The sequence below is a fragment of the Prionailurus bengalensis genome, chromosome B4 (genome assembly GCF_016509475.1).
Source record: "Prionailurus bengalensis isolate Pbe53 chromosome B4, Fcat_Pben_1.1_paternal_pri, whole genome shotgun sequence".
Taxonomy (NCBI): domain Eukaryota; kingdom Metazoa; phylum Chordata; class Mammalia; order Carnivora; family Felidae; genus Prionailurus; species Prionailurus bengalensis.
This window is the reverse complement of record NC_057358.1, coordinates 51,505,287-51,524,733: the sequence shown is the minus strand read 5'-3', so window position 1 is coordinate 51,524,733 and position 19,447 is coordinate 51,505,287. Positions and strand designations below refer to the sequence as shown.

The 19,447-nt window shown below is 34.9% G+C and overlaps 1 protein-coding gene across 1 annotated transcript in view; it reads right to left on the bottom strand.

Annotated features, from left to right (window-relative positions):
- The window catches only part of PIK3C2G (phosphatidylinositol-4-phosphate 3-kinase catalytic subunit type 2 gamma), a 333,932-nt gene that overhangs the window by 243,439 nt on the left and 71,046 nt on the right, over positions 1-19,447 (bottom strand). Inside the window, exons 10-12 of the mRNA XM_043561485.1 lie at positions 18,223-18,418; positions 15,628-15,750; positions 8,590-8,721 (exon numbers count right to left, since the gene is read on the bottom strand). Coding sequence (XP_043417420.1) covers positions 8,590-8,721; positions 15,628-15,750; positions 18,223-18,418 — 451 coding nt within the window. The remainder of the gene's footprint in view (positions 1-8,589; positions 8,722-15,627; positions 15,751-18,222; positions 18,419-19,447) is intronic.

Genomic DNA, 19,447 nt, shown 5'->3' with positions numbered 1-19,447 from the left:
CAAATACAGCACACATTCTTAATAAAAACCTCAACAAAGTAGGGATAAGAGGGAACATACCTCAACATCTTAATCACCATATACAAAAGACTCACAGCTAATGTCAACTTCAATGGGGAAAAACTGAGAGCTTTTCCTCTGCAGTCAGAAAGAAGACAGGGATGTCGACTCCCACTGGAAGTCCTAACTTCAGCAATCAAGGCAATCAAATTGGCAAGGAAGAAGTAAAACTTTCACTATTTGCAGAAGACATGATACTCTATGTAGAAAACCTGAAAGACTCGACCCCAAAATTGCTAGAATTGATACACAAATTCAGTAAAGTCACAGACTACAAAGTCAACATACAGAAATCTGTTGCATTTCTATATGCCAACAATGAAGAAGCAGAAAGAGAAATCAAGTAATCAATAACATTTACAACTGCACCCAAAACTGTAAGATACCTAGGAATAAATCTAACCAGAGAGGTAAAAGATCTGTACTCTGAAAACTATAAAACACTGATGAAAGAAATTGAAGATGACATGCAGAAATAGAAAAAACATTCCTTGCTCATGGATTGGAAGAGCAAATATTGTTAAAATGACTATAAGGACCAAAGCAACCTACACATTTAATGCAATCCCTATCAAAATACCACTAGCATTTTCACAGAGCTAGAACAACCGTAAAGTTGGTATTGAACCCTAAAAGGCCCCAAGTAGCCAAGGCAATCTTGAGATAGAAAAGCAGAGCTGGAGGCATCATGATTCCATACTTCCAGATATATTACAAAGCTGTAGTCATCAAGATAATATGGTACTGGCACAAAAACAGACACATAGATCAGTGGACTAGAATAGAGAACCCAGAAATGGACCCACAATTACATGATCAACTAGTCTTCAACAAAGTAGAAAAGAATATCCAATGGAAAAAAGACAGTCTCTTCAACAAATGGTATGAAAACTGGACTGCAAGAAGCAGAAGACTAAAACTGGACCACTTTCTTACACCATACATAAAAATAAATTCAAAATTGATGAAAGGCCTAAATGTGAGACAGGAAACAATCATAATTCTGAAGGAGAACACAGGTAGCAACCTCTTTGACCCCAGTGGGAGCAACTTCTTACTAGGTACATCTCCTGAGGCAAGGGAAACAAAAGCAAAAATGAACTATTGGGACTTCAAGATAAAAAGTTTCTGTAAAATGTTGGAAATAATCAACAAAACTAAAAGGCAACATTTGGAATGGGAGAAGATATTGGCACATGAAATATCTGATAAAGACTATCCAAAATCTATAAAGAACTTATCAAATTCCTCATCCAAAAAACAAATAATCCAGTTAAGAAATGGGCAGAAGACATAGACAGTGTTCCGAAGAAGACATATAGATGGCTAAGAGATACATTAAAAGATGCTCAACATCACTCATCATCAGGGAAAAACAAATCAAAACTACAATGACTTATCACCTCACATCTGTCGCATGTTGGCAAGGATGCCAACCCTGGGGAACCCTCTTATACTGTTGATGGAAATCCAAACTGGTGCAGCCGCTGTGGAAAACAGCATGGAGGTTCCTTATGAAGTTAAAAATAGAACTACCTTATGATCCAGCAATTGCATTACTAGATGTTTACCCAAGGAATACAAAAATACTGATTTGAAGGGATACATGCACCTCTATGTTTATAGCAGCAATATCAACAATAGCCAAATTATAAAAAGAGTCCAAATGTCCATCGACTAAATGGACATAAAAGAAGTGACATATATATATACACACATACATATATGCCCCACACACAATGGAATATATCTGAGCCGTAAAAAATATGAAATCTTTCCATTTGCAACAATGTGGGTGGAGCTAGTGAATATTATGCTAACTGAAATAGGTAAGTCAGAGAAAGGCAAATACTATACGATTTCACTCATATGTGGAATTTAAGAAACAGAACAAATGAGCATGGTGGGAAAAGAGAGGCAAACCATAAAACAGACTTAACTATACAGAACAAACTGAGGGTTGTGGGAGGAGAGGTGGGCAGGCCAATGGGTTAAATGAGTGATGGGTATTAAGGAGGGCACTTTGAGATGAGCACTGGGTGTTGTATGTAAGTGATGAATCACTAAATTCTACTCCTGAAAGTAATATTACACTGTAATTTAACTAATTGGAATTTAAATAAAAAGCTGAAACTAAAAAGAAAAAAATGAAAAACTATATAATTTCATTTTTCCCTTTACACAAACTATGCAAAATATGAAGGAAAAATCCAACAACTAAAGCTTTCTTTAAACCTTTAGCTTTCTGAGTCCTGCTTTTTTATTTTCCATGTCTAAAGACATTAGAAAGTGTCTGTCCAAGGGAATATAATTTGTAAACATTACTAGACAGATATTTTTATATGACCCAAGACTATTCTAGGATGAATTTTGAATTTTCTTTATCCCTTTGTTCCATCCCTCCCTCAGCTGGAGAAAGAAACTTGTTTTTTTTTTTTTTTTGGTAGAATAATGCAGAGGGGATAGTATTAGCAACCTAAAAGTCAGCTTAATGCTATAATTATTTGAAAATTATTAATATCGCTTTTCATTATAGAGTATATAACCTTCCCCCAAATTTTCTGAAGCATCCATCTGCCTAGAAAAAGTTCTGGATTAGCTTCAGGCAGAATGGAAGAGGAAGGAGCATGTCTAACACCAGACCTGGAGGGCACAGATGTTAATGTTTTCCATAGCATTTATAGAAAATATTCTGTCCATGCTTAAGGGTTAACAGGAATGAGGAAAGAGGATGTGGCGTATTGGGTGGAGATTGCCACCACTTTCTAGCAATTTGAGATTATGGGAAGCAGAAGACAGAGAAAGAGGAAATAGAATGAGTATGGCTGACCTAGGTGTCCCAATTTCCCCCTCTTCTGCCTTTGCAAGGCAGATGTGGAGGAATGTTAGATGAATGAGCACAGCAAAATGTTGAAGACAGAGCGTGCTCCTCTAACACTCTGTGTTTCAAATCCTGGAGGAAAACCACATCTTGAGCCACTCCTGTACCTACTTGTGTTATGATTAAACTTTGGGCCCTGTGGTAAGGACACAGAAGAAGCTCCTGAGTTTAACTTTATTGGGCCTTCTTTGTTTTTTGTATAGAAGGGATGAGATGTAGAAACAGCTAAAAATATCTAGGTGAAGAGTCCCCAAAAAGGGGTCATGTGGTGGGGATAAAGTGTGTTTGTAATAATGGCACCTGACTGAACTATTCAAGCTGGGGTCAACTGGGAACTCTATGGTACCTAAGAGAGACCAAGTAATTCAGGGAGTGCTAGTAAACCCTAGCCAAGCTAGAACAGCCACAATCATGAGCTATACTAGCTGTAACAAGCAGTCACCAGCTTAAAACGTACATTTGATTTGGATATAAAAGTCACCAGGACAAAGAATCTGTTCCCTTCTGATCCCGTGTATCCGGACACCCTATTAGAAAGAGAATGAGGGTGTCAGGAAGCTGTCTGCGTGACTGAATGTTTTATCCAAATGAGACTGTTTATTTCTAAAATAACTATTTAAATTACTGAATTGACTAATATTTTGTCATTGTTGTAAAGTTTTTTCTCATTAGTTACAGGGTGGGAACTCATGAGGAAAAGTGTGATTTATTAATTGCATTTTTCTTCATATCTAAGTTGTACAGTGAATTATACTTATGACCTTACTATATTTATATGTCCTGGGTATACCTCACTTTGCAAATATAACTGATCTAAACTGAATCCTACAGTGGATGAAGGGACTCAAGAATAACTGTCACTATCTGTCATTATTCTCCTTGGATGAAGTCTGGATTAACAGCTGCCATGGCCTTAACCTGAGGCATATTGTGCAGAATGAAGTCAGAACACTTAATTCAAGTATGTGCATGAAGAGAATCAAGCAATAGAGAGCATAGTGAGAATAAACTTCTAGCTGTCCAAGTGAGGCTAATATAACACATACTTCAAGGAAATTCATGGGGGAAAGGATGTTTGGCACCATTCTTTGAGCTCTCTTGTGTTTGATATTAGCTAATTCACTTTCTGATAATAGATTACATATAATATCTTTTGAGGTATTGCAAACATGGCAAATAAATTCCCATAGACTTCTGTAAATAGAAAATATGAGGATGATGAAGACCATTAGTGGAATTAAAATGCGAAGAGAATGCATCTAAGAGTGATGGTGGTCTCATAAAGAAAAGAAAATGGAAACATTTAATACCCAGGCCAGTGGGGACCACAGTCGTTTTTATAGTACTACTGTTAAAAGGTTTATTAAGTCAATTAAAATTAAGCATACAAAAAAAACATTTTGAAGATAGAAGATGGGAAACAGCTTATTTTGAGAAAAGAACACCAGAGTATATCAAGACATCTGCACCCTATCTTCATTAACTAGCCTGAATTAGCTTAACTTCTTTGAACTTCTTTGATAAACTCTGTGGTTTTTCAAAGTAGTTTTTTTCCCCCCTGTGGCTTGATGGTTGGAGGTGGACTTCAGAAAGGTGGTGAGGAGATGGCAACTAGGTTGGATTCCAGGATTTTAAATTTCCCCTCTCTCACTCCTCACCCAACAACACATACATGGACTGGTCATCACTCTTATACTCTGAGGTTTTGAATAATATGCCATTAGAAAAAGGGCCACAGTGCTAAATATAACATTTCAAAATATTTTTTTCTGGAATACCTTTAAGGATATATTTTATTTCAAAATTGTATAAATTCTTATGCTTAGAAAAACCAACCCCAAATCCATGGCACTGGGAGAACAGATGGGCTGGTTTACCCTCTCTGTGTCCCTGTTTCCTCTAGCTGTGAAATCAAAGGTTGAAATAAAATAATTATTGTCACTTTTAGCTATAGGATTCTATGTGCATCCATGGCCTGGCATTCTGGAACCAAGAATAGAAAAAACTCCAGATCCGAGCAGCCAGCCTGTTCATAGGATCTGATGTTACAAAACTCTTTGGGATTCTGCTAATCCTAGGTCTAATAGGTTTCATGTCCCAAAGCAGACCACAGGCAAAGCTGAGGCAGGAGCTTCTTGTATGTTGGTGAGAATGTCACAGTGCATTCATGGAGCAAGGTGTGACACCTAAGGGCAGGAAAGGAGGCAGTTTAAGGTAGTAAAACCTGTGAAGAGAAGTCAGCCCTGCCTTCTTGTTCTTGTTCAATTCTTAAGTAGACTGGTGACCTATAAAAAGTCCCTTAACCTTCCTTTATCATAGAGATCTTCATCTGTAAACGAGGTATTTGGACTATTTGAACACTGAAGGCCTCTCTTGGACAGGAAGAACAGACAATAAGGAATTCTTATCCACAACTTTTTTATATTTGATTTTGAGGATATATCTGAAATGATAAGACACAGTGGGGTCAGAGTTGTCTACTCAAGCAAAAATCTAAGGAAATCAAGTTGTTTTGAAATTAAGATTTATTTTGGCTCTCTTTCGAAAATCGAAAAATATCCTAATTTTTCTGGGTTTTAATACACCTGAAAAGCTTTGAGAATACTGATGCCTGAGCCCCAGTGCAGACCAATTAAATCAGAATATTTGGGAGCACTTGGTTTTTGGATTTATTTTAAAATCTCCCCAGGAGATTCTGTTGTTCAATCAGTGTGGAGGATTTCTGTGTTGAAGGAGTTGACCACAATTTAGAAATGCTAAGTAACTACCACAAATTTGTTTTGAATTTAAGTAGGGAAGGTAGCTCACAGAAATTGTTGAGGTGAGAAAAACACTTTCTTATTGCAGTGTGGAAGCATTGTGAATATAAATGTAATGGAAGTTCTGTCTGCAAAAGAAAGGACTATAAAACTTCTGTGGACAAAATTTTACCTTTGTACTTTGGTTATTTTTTATAGACCTGAAGGTGAATTTGTGTGCTTCAAAATGTTAAAATTTATTTTTATTTGTAGACAGTCCTGATGCAGCCATAACTGATATATCTGAGTTAAATCACCATTGGTTCTTTTGAAAACCACTTCTAGAAACCACAAAGAGGCAGGAAGCTTTTAATTCTGCATATTTTCAGATTGTGGGTAGGTTGGAAAAAATAAAGATGTAAGTGCTCAATACAACTCCACATGGCTAGCTATGGGCAATTCAAACTGTAATAAATGACAGATTCAATATGAAATGTTTATGGGCAGGGGTCATTCTGTGAAAGAAAATGAAATTAAGTGGCCTATTTGCTGTACTCTGGAAATATGTGCATCGAATAAATTGGGTTAGAATCTCTGTCACTCAGAGCAATGAACACAGTGGGAGTCATCACATTTCCCCAATTGCCCCACATGATGGATTGTTGATGTCTTGAAAAGATCTGGATTTCTTCAAATTGTTTAGCATAGAAGAGAAGCAGATTTTCTGATTTTCACGAGAAATGATCTTTCAGAAATTTATTTACAAATGCTTATCAAAGCGCTCTTTGAAGTAAGTTTTGTTTTCTGATGTGATGTCTCATCATCCACAATTTCAACACTTTCCCTTAGGAAAACACCACCAAGTATCAGTCCCAAATGGCATTAGTTAAAGATGAGCATTTACAAAAAATGTTTACTAATAATAAGTGATACATGACAAAACAACATGGAGGCAGTAATTTACTATCATAACCATATAGAAAAAAAGCCTTGAAGATTAGTTTGAAAGACATATATTCCAAACTTCTTATATATTTAATATTTATTGATTGTTATGTGCAAAGTAGTATATTAGATGACGGACAGGAATAAAATGGACTGAATTTTTTTTCGGTGAATAGCTAGAAATATTACTCTACAAATATGCTGGATGTTACAAATTCAGCAGTTGAAACTTTAAAGAAACTCACTCAAGAGAAGGAAGGGCACTTGCATAGCTGCTTCTAGTGCGAAAGTAATGAAAGTTCTTAGCCCACCCATCAGATTTTTGAAATATTTGCTAGTAGCAGTAGGTATTCCTTTTAGGGCTAAACCATTTCTTTATTTTTTTAAAGATTTTATTTTTATTTTTAAGTAATCTCTACATTCAATTTGGGGTTCGAACCTATAAAACAGAGATGGAGAGCTGTATGCTCCACTGACTGAGCCAGCCAGACGCCCTAGGGCTAAACTATTTCTTATAGTCTTTGGAAGTGTTATTTCTTTTTAAATCTCCTATAGAGTTTGATTTTTTCCAGTTCAATCTAGTAAACAAACCTCTACCTATTTCCTATTTATAAGAGGTACCATATTGGGTGATAGATACTATAAAGATAAATACATTACTTGTCCTCAAGAAACATATTTGTGGGGGCGCCTGGGTGGCTTAGTCAGTTGAGCATTAGACTCTTGATTTTGATTCAGATCATGATCTCATGGTTGTGATATGGAGCCTCATGTCAGTCTCCAAACCTAGGGTAGAGATTCTCTCTCTCCTTCTCCCTCTGCCCTTACCCCATGTGCATGGGTGTAAACTCATTCTCTCTCTCTGAGAAAAAAAAAAAAAAGAAGAGAGGGAGAGAGAGAAAAAAAGAAAAGAAAAAAAATAAAAGAAACATATTTGTGGAAATGGACTCTTGCATGAAAATAAATAAGAGAGCAACACACACACACCAGATCAGAATTAATCCAACAAAGATGATCTTAAAGATTTATCAGGGTTGCTTTGATGATAAATTATTATAATGACCAAGTTTGGGAACAAAAAAACTGATGAACAATTTCCTTAGCATTTTATATTATTTATATTACTCTATTATTACATTATATGTATTATGTACATATTATACATATATGTATTATGTACATTATATGTATTATGTACATATTATATGTATTACATTATATGTATATACATATATATATGAACATTATAACAATATTAAAAAAGCAATATACATTCTAGGCTTTTAAAGATATTGTATTTTATAAATCAATTCTAAAGCAAGTCCTGCCACATGAAAACTGACTAAGCTGATTTATTTGAAATATTTTTTCTTTAATAGCATAGAAAACCATGTAATTGACTTTGTCAAACATTCTAAGTATTAATTGCTCCAAATCCTTATAGTTAAGTCAACGTTAATTTTGCAATGATCAGTTCTGATAGAATATCTAAACTCATAGTTGGCTTATTTTTCTGAAAAATTTTACCTTAAAGCTATCAAATATTTTTTGTCTTGGCAATAAAGGATCAGCAAACCAGTTACATTGTATAATTTTACTTCAGCCATAATTCCATGACTCACATTGTTTCTAAGTGACGATATTGATCTAAGTCATTTTGAATAACTAATTTCAGAGAAACTGGCTGGTCAGAGAAGGAAAAGCAATTTAGATTGGTCATGCCAATACTTTTTTTATTATAAATGACCCAGTTGACAAGTTGAGCATGAGGCTTGTTTCTAAATCCATTTTTACAGTTTTGCTTTTCAGTTCCACTTTTAATAGTCATGACTTATATTGATCTACCTCAATTTTAGAATAAAATGTCTTCTTGATTTTCTCATTATGCCATATATTGCAAAATGTTCATTTCTAAGTGGGGTTTATTGAGATGAGAGCTTTATTTATCACAAATGATATACTTACTCTTTTGGAAACAATGGAAGACAAGTCCAGGCCAGTAAATTGGCATTATTGGTTGTACAGATAATTCCAAACAATCTTATAGTGAGCATGGATTCCCTTGGAAGTGACTTTATTTCAAGAGGAAAATTGATCCTAAAAATAAAAGAAAGAAGTAGATTACCCAGTTACAAAGATTTTTCATAGATATTTCCTTGTAATATAATGGTGTGTGATAAAATTAACTATTTGAATTGAGGGATCCTTTTGAACTTTTGTGTTTGATCTTATAAAAATGGAAATATAGCAGAAACACATAAAATAATGTAAGATTGGTTATTCAATAAATGTGGATTGCTTTAATTATAATTTTGAGATGCAATCTTATTTTCAAAAATTACAATGCCAAGCATTTACTCTTTGTAAACACAGACTAATACTGTTTTAGGGAATGAGGGGGAGGGAGGAAATAACTTGAAACAAGTCTTAAAGCATAAATTTGCTATAATCATATTGAGATTTGGAAAAGAATATTCCAGGAAGAGAAAAGTACAAAAACAAGGTCATGTATGCATGGAAAGATTAAGTGTAGCTGAGAAACGGTGAGTGGTTCATTGTGGCTAGAGCAAACGATGTGGTCAAGTTGGTTGGGGAAGTTATAGAGAATATAATTGAAAAGGTAGATAGTTGCCTGAATGCCTAAGAACTCCATATGCCAGGCAAGGGGATTTGAGCTTTTTCTTCATGGTAAAAGAGAATATTTGAAAAAGACAGCTAAAAATATACAGAATTGCTCACAATTTTCAATGTGAACCATTCCGGGTAATGATGAAATCCCAGGCATTTAGGAGATGATTGCTAAAATGTAATGGACATACCAATTTCTGGCTAAGTCAAAGGGAAGGAACTTCAAATACAGACCCTGGATGGATTGCATATTTTGGGCAAAAAAGGGGGCCAAGGGTAAAGACAGGATTGTTAATGGTGAGAAAAACTTGGATTCAGACACTGAATCCATCAATATATAAAAGAGAATGTCTAAAAGGTTACATATGATACTATAAAGACTGAAAGGAGTGCACCTGGGTGGTGTAAGTGTTTAAGAAGAAGAAGCTTTGACAGAAAGTTGAGAGTATGATCTGAAGTCTCTAATGGTGGGCAGGGAGAGGGGTACCTTTCTTTCTTTTCTGGAATCATCTTGATTCCATAGAAATGATCAGGTTCTACTATAAGAATCTCAAGAGAAGTATGGCATTTAGGAAAGATCTATTTATGAGATGAGGAAATGAAAAATATAGTTTTCAAATGGCTTAGATGGGGCAATGTGTTTACTAGAAGATGAGAATGCTAGGAAGATATGGAAAAACTAAAACAGAGGTTAGCAGATAGGGGAAGATCATGACAACTGATTCCCCAAGGGATGGGAAAAGAAAGAGAAAAGTGACAGAGCAAATGGGACAGTTGGTATTGTATGATATCTGATGGTATTAGGTATGAGGAATATGAAAAAAAATTCACATTTCTTGTGATTCCCAGTTGAATTTTGACATCAATTTCTTAAGCAGTAGGTAATTGTTAAAATACTGATGATGACCAAAGCCAATGTTCAATTGGAAAGTGCTGACTGAGGCTGGCCCAGTTGAGACCTCAGGTAATATTGAGCTTTTTCTCACACTAGGATTTGGCTGTCTAATCTGGATGCTAAGGAGAAGTCCTTACTCAAGATGTCAAATAACACATTTGTGACCACCTTTTTTGAGTGGCTGGGCAGTATTCAGTCTAAGAAAAAATGAGGAGTTAATTCAGCCAAGTGACCATACTGGTTTTGAGGAGGTACACATCCATGTTCCCAACACGCTATTCCTAGTGATAAAGAGTCCCAGATCCAGGGTGTAATAAAGCAGCTAATAATAAGGAAGACAGAAGGGGTATTATAGAGGTAAATTTAATAACTAATATTTGAGTGAGCATATTACTGGAATAGGACAATGAAGAATTAAAGATGAATTCTAGACTTGTAGATTATGTTATAGTGGATAACTTCAACTGATACAGAAATATAAAAGAAACAGGAAATTGGGGTAAGGGCAAATACTATGTGCAGTTTAAGGTGTGATATAATTGAATTAATAACAACTCAGATTTCAATATGTAAGCTATGAGTGGAGAGAACAAGTCAGAAATTTGAATCTAGATATATCTGCATTCAAATATTTGCTCTATGACTAATAAGCCTCATTTTTCCCTATCCACAAAATGGATCAAACATTGTATAACACAGTAGGTGGCAATTGTTGGTTATATATCAGCAATACATTCATTATTCAACCAATAATGTAATAATTTATATTAGCCATTGTAGACAGATGAAATTAATTCTAGTTAAAAGTAGGAAAGGTGGGGGCGCCTGGGTGGCGCAGTCGGTTAAGTGTCCGACTTCAGCCAGGTCACGATCTCGCGGTCCGGGAGTTCGAGCCCCGCATCAGGCTCTGGGCTGATGGCTCAGAGCCTGGAGCCTGTTTCCGATTCTGTGTCTCCCTCTCTCTCTGCCCCTCCCCCGTTCATGCTCTGTCTCTCTCTGTCCCAAAAATAAATAAACGTTGAAAAAAAAAAATTAAAAAAAAAAAAGTAGGAAAGGTGAATAAAGGAAAGACTATGGTGAATAAAATCTGTTTTTCAAGATTAGCAAAGTTTAGATTATTAAAAAATTAATTTGTTTCACATTTATATATTTAAAAGTCTTTATTTTCTTTCATATTCTTTTATACCCAAAATATCCACCTAAGATATTGTGGACATACTTCTCAGCTTAAAAGAAGCTCTGAAACTCAACATAAAATGTTGATGACCCTATGGAATGCACAGCAATTTCTTGAATGTGCTCTCTTTTACTTGTAATTGATTTTCTATTCAGTTTTCATATTTCTGTGCTAGAATGGAAGATATAATAATTTCACTTTATTCCTCACATAATCTGGAGTGTTCTTTTTCTCATTGAGTCTGGCTTCCTCATGTATAACTTCACTTGTTAGTGAGCTTTCATATCAAGAATGACAAAAATTCAATCAGTTACAGTGGATAGTTACTGTCAATTTCCATTTTGTCATTTTTATTAATAAAAATAAATTCTTCTAGGGTAAGAATACATGCTCTCTAAATAGTTATTTATTCATTTCTTGCATACATATGGATCTTTAAAGCCAGAATAATCTCATACTCACTAAGAAATCTTTTTTTTTAACTTCTATATAGCTATTGAAAAATTAAAGGAGTGAACTTTTATACAAAAAAGTTGGAAAAATACTTTAAGAGACAATTCAACAAGTAAAGTTGGATTGCTTCTTTTAATGCAAGTAGCTGGCATAGATTTAACCATATATTTGCTTTACTCTACTGTTGAAAAATGAATAAACACTAAATTTTTTTCTGAAACATTTTTTTCTTCCATATGAGATAGTTTTCCTAAGATCAGAGTAAGTTTCTCTTGATAAAAATGGGAGATTTAATGAAGTAAGAATGTTTAGAACTTTCCTTTTAACACATATATAACAATAAACCATTGTAAGGACTTTGATTTTTGTCTGAATGAAACTGGGAGCCGTTTCAGTATTTTTAAGGAGAAGAATAACAGCCTGAATCACATTATTTTTTAATTTTTTTTTATGTTTATTTATTTCTGAGACAGAGAGAGACAGAGCATGAGTGGGGGAGGGGCAGAGAGAGAGGGAGACACAGAATCAGAAGCATAGCCTGACTTACCTTTTAAAATAAGTCACTTTAGCCACTGTGTGAGAAGGACTATCGAGGTGCAAGAGAAGTAGGGAGACCATTATAAAACACTGGTAATTCAGGAGAGAGAGAATGGGGGCCTATACCAATGAAAGTTATGAAAAGTAATAGTCTGGAAATATTTTGAGGAGAGAGCCTGTAGGATTTCCTGAGAGCGGGAGATTCAGGTTAAGGATGTGATCTGAACAACTGGAACTGAAAAGGATCATCCAAGGTGGCTATCCAAGGATAGAACAAGTTTGGAATGTAAGGTTTACAGTATTGCTTCAGAAATGTTGAGTGTATAAATGTGGAGTTTGTGACTGATGCCTGGTTGGTGATATAACTTTTGGAGTTGTTGGCATATAGATGCATTTAAGGATATGTGATGGTAAAAAAAACTAAAGGAGTAAGTTTAGACACAACAGAAAAGAGGTGTAAGTGCTAAGATCATGATCAGTCTGGGAAAAGAGGAAGATAGAGAAGTAATGTCCTGTGCAGGAGGAGGAAAGCGAAAAGAATATGGGAGCCAAGTGGAGAGCATATTTCAAGATGAAAGGTGAGAGCAACAGTGCCAAATACTCCTAAATAGAGGATGTAAGATGAAGACTGAGAAACCAACATTAGATTTAACTATGCAGGTCACTAGTGACTCTAATGGGCAATTTCAGTGAAACAGAGTGATGAAAGCCTAACTGGAGTATATTTTAGAGCAGAGGGGAAAAAATGAAAAAAGTGAATATACACAACTCTTTGGAAGGGTTTTGCTATAAAGCAGAGGAAAAACACAGGGTAGCTGCTGGTAGGAGAATGGAGCTTTTTTTTAATTTAAGATGTGAGGACTATCTATAGAATATAAATACTCTGCCAAGGATTTTATATGTTTTAAGAAATAGTATAGAAATCACAGTAAAAACATCAGCTTTGGAGTGAGAGTAGATCTGAGCACTAGTTCTGACGTTTACTGGTTGTGGGAACTAGGGGAAGTTAATTATGCTTCACAACCTTCAAAACACTGATCTTTTAAAAAGGATGACAATACCTGTTTCGTATTTTTGTTGTTAAGATGAGATAACATATTTTGGATATACTATGATGATTAAATATGTCAAATCTATGTCATACATTATTAAATAACAAATTTTCTGTCCTTAAGTGTACAGCCTAGTAATGGAGTGTATCATCAATTATAGTATAATAGATACATGTTAAAATACATAAAGAATGCTACAAGCACCTAGAAAAATGGTAATTTTTAATTCCATTTTTAATGGAAATGAAATCAAATGAAAATAATTCTAGGTTGAGGTCACTAATTCTATTGCGGAAATCAAAAACTCACAGGAAAGATAGTACATATACAGCCTCGAAGGAACAGAAGAAAAATATATCAGTGTAGTTATTCCAACAACACTAATGATTTTCAATTTATTTGGGTTTGGGAGGGGGATTTTTTAAATTGACTTTAGAATTAGTAGGTGTTTTCTTGAATTGTTTAAATGATAGCACATATCTATCAGCTGAAAATTAATCTGATTTTTTGAAATAGTTAGGAATAAGTTTTAATTAAGTCAGAAAAATAATTTTAGTCATTGAGCTAATTAATAACATTTTTAAAGAATCACTTGTTACATGAAATTCATTTGCTTGTCCATAAACACTAAACTCTTACTCTATCTAATGCTGCTTGTGTTGCCAGGAACAGAATGGAAAATTTTAAAAATAGAATAAAATAAAATATCAAAAACAAAAGATCTTTTTTTTATTTGGCAAAATCAAACAGAAATATAAGCAAACACATTCAGTAAGAGTAGATTGAGGTTCACATCAACCAACAAAAGAAAAAGTGGCCAATTATTTCCAATGATATAAAAAAGAGTTTATAGGGAAGGTAAAAGAGTGTCTTGAAGGACAGGTGGGCAGTAAAGGCACTGTGCTCTTGATAGATGGAGGACCCCTAGCAGAGACATGATTTCTCAGTTTATAGTTAGGATAAATAGATCAGATGCAGAATGACTCGGTACAGGGGCAGGGAGTGGGGCTAACTCCAAAGATAAAGGTGCAGAGATAGGCAGGGGCCAAACCACTGGGAGCCTTGTATGTTGTGCTAAAGGATTTGTATTTTATTTTGTAAGAACTAGGGAGCCATTGAAGAATTGTATAAGCAGAATTCATTTTGTGCAATAGAAGAGGATTTTGTAATTAAAGAACAGGTCTTTGGTCAAAGGAATTAAGAACCTAACCAAAGAAAGGAAGATAAATGTTGTCATAGTCCTAGAGGAAGGAGGAATTGCTTTAGCATAGAAGGAACCATGGAGTATTTAAAAATTGAAGGCCAAATGTCATGTCTCCATTGATTGTAGTAACACTAAGATTGGGATAAATGGCACTATCTAACAACATCCTTGGAGTCCTAGAAATTTTGACACATATTTCTCTTAGAAAAAGCACAGTATTGGGGAGTCAAATCATCTCCCAAGCCAGATCTTGTGAAAAGGCTGAGGGATAGTGGGTTGGGAGTTTTTTTCTATTTGAGGTAGGAAGAAAATTGATTGTAAGGGCAGCATTGGAGACGCCAGAGAAATGACTGAAAGCTAGTGGAATAATGTCATAGGAACGGCAAGGAAAAGCAATCATGAAATAAAGCAGAAGTAATCATGAAATAGCCATAGCCAGGGCCTGAGTCTCCTGAGATTCTGAGTAACGTAAGGACTTGAGGAGGAGGGAGGGGATACAAGGGAGCAGGAAGGCATGGATTGTGTCAAGATGGTGCTTTTTTCTTAGCGTTTTAACATGTCTCCATTAAATGAGAAAGTAGGTGCCAGTCTCCCAAAACTAGATGGTAGTTTACACAAGGCATAATTATTATCAAAAAACGTGATTGTTTAAATACATTTATAATTGGCTCTCATGGGAAAATGGAGATTACATATGTTATTAGGTATTTTCTTTCTTCTTTGTTATATCTAGAATCTATTTCCCTCAGCCCCAAATAGAGGGTCTCTCTTATATCCATAGTGTGTGAATGATTAATAATTCTGCTTTCTCCAATTTCCCTGTGATCAATTCGTTGATGTAAATTGGATACTTGTCTAGGTTTCTAAATGGATTTTTTTAACCTGTTGAATTGTGCACTCAGTTATCTACGAGAATGAGCATATTTATCACATCACTGAATCACATCAACTGGTAATATCTTTAAAAAGTCACATCTTTCAGTTTAAAAAAAAGAGAAAAAAGAATCCCTGATCCTTATTAGATAAATGATCCTGCCAAAATAAAGATTAAACTTACATTTCATTCCAGTTGACCAAGAAAAAGAATAATTTTTTTACTGGAATATTTCTGTAGCTTCTCACTTGGCACAACTTCTTTCCAGCATATGTAAGCCAACAGGAAAAAGAAAATGTTTTATAGCTAAAAAAAAAATAAAATAAAAATTTAAAAAATTGATTCAATAAGCTGAAGACTATAAAGAACCCAGTTTTCTATATGGATCAATTATTTTTATAGTTAAAAGTCAAATGAAAAAGTTATATTTGCTTGTATAAAGTATACCTCAAAAATTACTTTAAAAATTCATGTTGGGTGACATCAGCAAGGTGGTACAACAAGAAGCCCTAGACCCTCCTTCCCTCATGGAAACACCAATTCAGCAATACATGGATGAATTCCCTTTGTGAGAAATTTAGAAACAAGAGTGTCCTGCACTCCAGGCAAGTGCAAACCAGTCACCTAGAAATCAGTAGGAAAATTTGTGGCACTGCTTTTCCAGAACTCCTCCCCTAGTAGAGTGTAGTGTGATCAGGAGGAAACCTGACTCCCAGCTTCTCCCTGGGGTGGGAAAGAGAAAACTGGAACATATGTCCAGCATTCAGACTTTTTAGGGGGCTATCCAAGGAACTAGTTTCTGTCCTGCCTAAATCTAAATGCCTAAACCAAATCTAATTTGAACTAGCACAAATTCACTTGCCCCTGTCTTTTCTCCCTCTTCATTGGAAAATGAAGAGGAGAACATCCAAACTTCTGGCTTCTTTCTAGGGAGAAAAAGAGTCGGAGTGTGAGTCCAATGTTTCAGTGTTTTGGGTGGTGGCCTGAGAGACTGGTTTCTGTCTTACCTAACTCATAGCACAGATGGGACCTGGCAGGGAGCAGCTGAGAACCAAAAAGAGCTGGGGAGCTTACAGCTGCACTGGCAAACTTGTAGTACCACAAACAGACACTAGGGGGAACAAAAAATATGAGTTTCTTAAGAAAGAAGCAAAATGTCTCTAATTTTTGAACAATCAATGCATAAAACAAATCAAATGGGAAATTAGAAAAAAAACTGATACAAATGAAAATGAACACACTATACTAAAATTTATGGGATGCAGCAAAAGCAGTACTAAGAAAGAAGTTTATAGCAGTAAATACTTACATGAAAAGAAGAAATATCAAAAATAAACAAGCTAACTTTATATGTAAGGAACTGGAAAAAGAGGAACAAACTAAGTCCAAAGTTAAAAGAAGGAAGAAAATAATAAAGATTAGAGCAGAAATAAAGCAGAGAATAGAAAAATAATGGAAAAAAAAACAAACAAAACTGTCACACCATATGTAAATGCAGGCTCTGTGCATGTAGTGTTATCAGTATTTATCTGGCTAGTTTTTCCATGTTAGTTAAAATTGATAAGTATTTGCTAATGGTTAAAAAATGTAAGAAATTTATTTTATTATATTTATTATATTATACATCAGACCTTTAAATTTTCAAAAAATTGAGAAAAAGGCATAAAAGAATCCTCCCATGAATTTAAAGAAATATGTGTATGTGTAGATAGGTAATGTTTTTTACATACAAAAGCCAATTTTTCTTTCTAATTAACTTTATAAATATGTGTACAGTTCAGTTATTTTCAAAAATACAGATAGCATTTTCTTTTGTCTATTTATTGGAAAGGTTTCAGCTTTTCTTTGAGATGCTAAATGCAGTGGGTACAATAAATCCATTTATAAGTTACTATTCTTTTATCAACTTTAATTGATTTAATACACATTCTACTATAGATTTAATCCATAAGGCATTTAAAATAATGATTATAAGGGTGCCTGGTTGAGCATCGGACTCTTGGTTTTGTCTGGGGCCATGATCTCGCGGTTCATGGGTTCAAGCCCCACATCCAGCTTTGCGTTGACAGCACTCAGCCTTCTTGAGATTCTCTGTCTCCCTCTCTTTCTGCACTCCCCCTTCCCCCCAATTCTCTCCCTCTCTTTCTCTCTCTCTCAAAAATAAATAAATAAGCATTTAAAATAAAATAATGATCATAATATGAATCTAATCATGTTATTAAAGAAAATACTACATAATAGAGCCAACCTAAAATCTAGCAATGTTCCAGGCATAATTGTGGTTAATTTCCAATGTAACTCAAATTACTCTTGGCTAATTCCCACTTTATCAAGGTACTAATTTCACAAAACATTTACCACTCACAACTTGATGGGTATCAGAGTGATTTTTTTTTTTCTATTAAGTACTTTTCCCTGTGTGTGCTATCCCTCTGTTCTGTTAATTAGCATTGGTCTTTTAAACTCAAACATTAAAAAAAAAAATTAGGGCAATTACATAAAGTAGGTTGAGAATTTTCTGTTTCTATAATGATATACTGACAATATGCAGCTATTTTTAATATGGAGAATGGGAGAAGACTTGAGGGAAAAGGAATGCACATTTGGTAATGAAGTTTTTAAAAATGGTTTTAAGAATTAAGATAAATTTACACTGGTTACATTTCAAAATCTTATAAAATATTCACTCCTGCAAATAAGAACAAGACAAATTATACTCTAATTAGAAGCCATGTAAATATTAACTAAAAGTTTTGTGAAAAACTCACCACCACTCACCTGTGCACCCAAGTCTCTGGAATGTTGTGAACTGCATACACTGTGAAGCTCAGGTGGGAATGGAGTCCAGGATTTACATAGGAAATGTCATCAGGTATATTTAGAGGCTGGAAATCTGCATAAAAGCTGCAGCAATAGACACTGATTAGCTGGTAGATGGCCCTGGAGAGTTCAGTTGTCGCTTTCTCTATCAAGCCTAAGGTGGGGGAGAGGGGGGGAAGGATAGAAATCAGGTCATCTGTGAAGAGCCATACTCATTATAGGCCATCAATTACAGCTTTGAAATTTCTTATGATAACTTTTAAATAAAATTTAATTAAAATGACCATCTACCAACTGACACCAATTAGCCATCTGTGCCTCTCTATGCAGCCTGAATTAGTTGATAGTTGTGTAGATAATCAATAAGCTTTCATATCTTCAGTTGCAAAAATCTTGGAATCATGGCCTTTTATCATAGATCAGAGTTTTGGATTATTAATTTGGCATTCTTTAATTTGAAATATTTTTTTATTCTAGTTTATGATTGTTAAGAATTAACTTTCAGACAAGGAACATGTTTTCTACGTGGCTTAGAAGTACTTCAAACGGGGCGCCTGGGTGGCGCAGTCGGTTAAGCGTCCGACTTCAGCCAGGTCACGATCTCGTGGTCCGTGAGTTCGAGCCCCGCGTCAGGCTCTGGGCTGATGGCTCAGAGCCTGGAGCCTGTTTCAGATTCTGTGTCTCCCTCTTTCTCTGCCCCTCCCCTGTTCATGCTCTGTCTCTCTCTGTCCCAAAAATAAATAAAGCATTGACAAATACTATCTAAAAATTAATCATAATAAATTTGACTATGCTATTATGTTTACCATTAACTTAACACTAATCATATACATTGTGCTATTGTAAAAGGAGAACAGTAAAAGTACCTGGCTGAGATCTGAAATAAGCTTGAAATGAAAGATTTATGATGCTTACTAAATCTCTTCAAAATTGAAGCCTTACTTAAGTTTTACTATTAGTTGTTTAAACGGAGTTTATTGATTATTCTTAAAAGTGACTTGTCACGAAGGAAAAAAAAATGAGAAAAAAAATGACTAAGTATAGGGGCTAATAGCTGTTAAGTGTGTACTAAATGAAGGCATGCCAATTTCATAGACCATATGGAAAGGGTCACCTAATCATGGAATTTAAGGTAAACTTTCCTGGATTTCTCTCTCCTAATAAGCTCCCAATAAAATTCCTA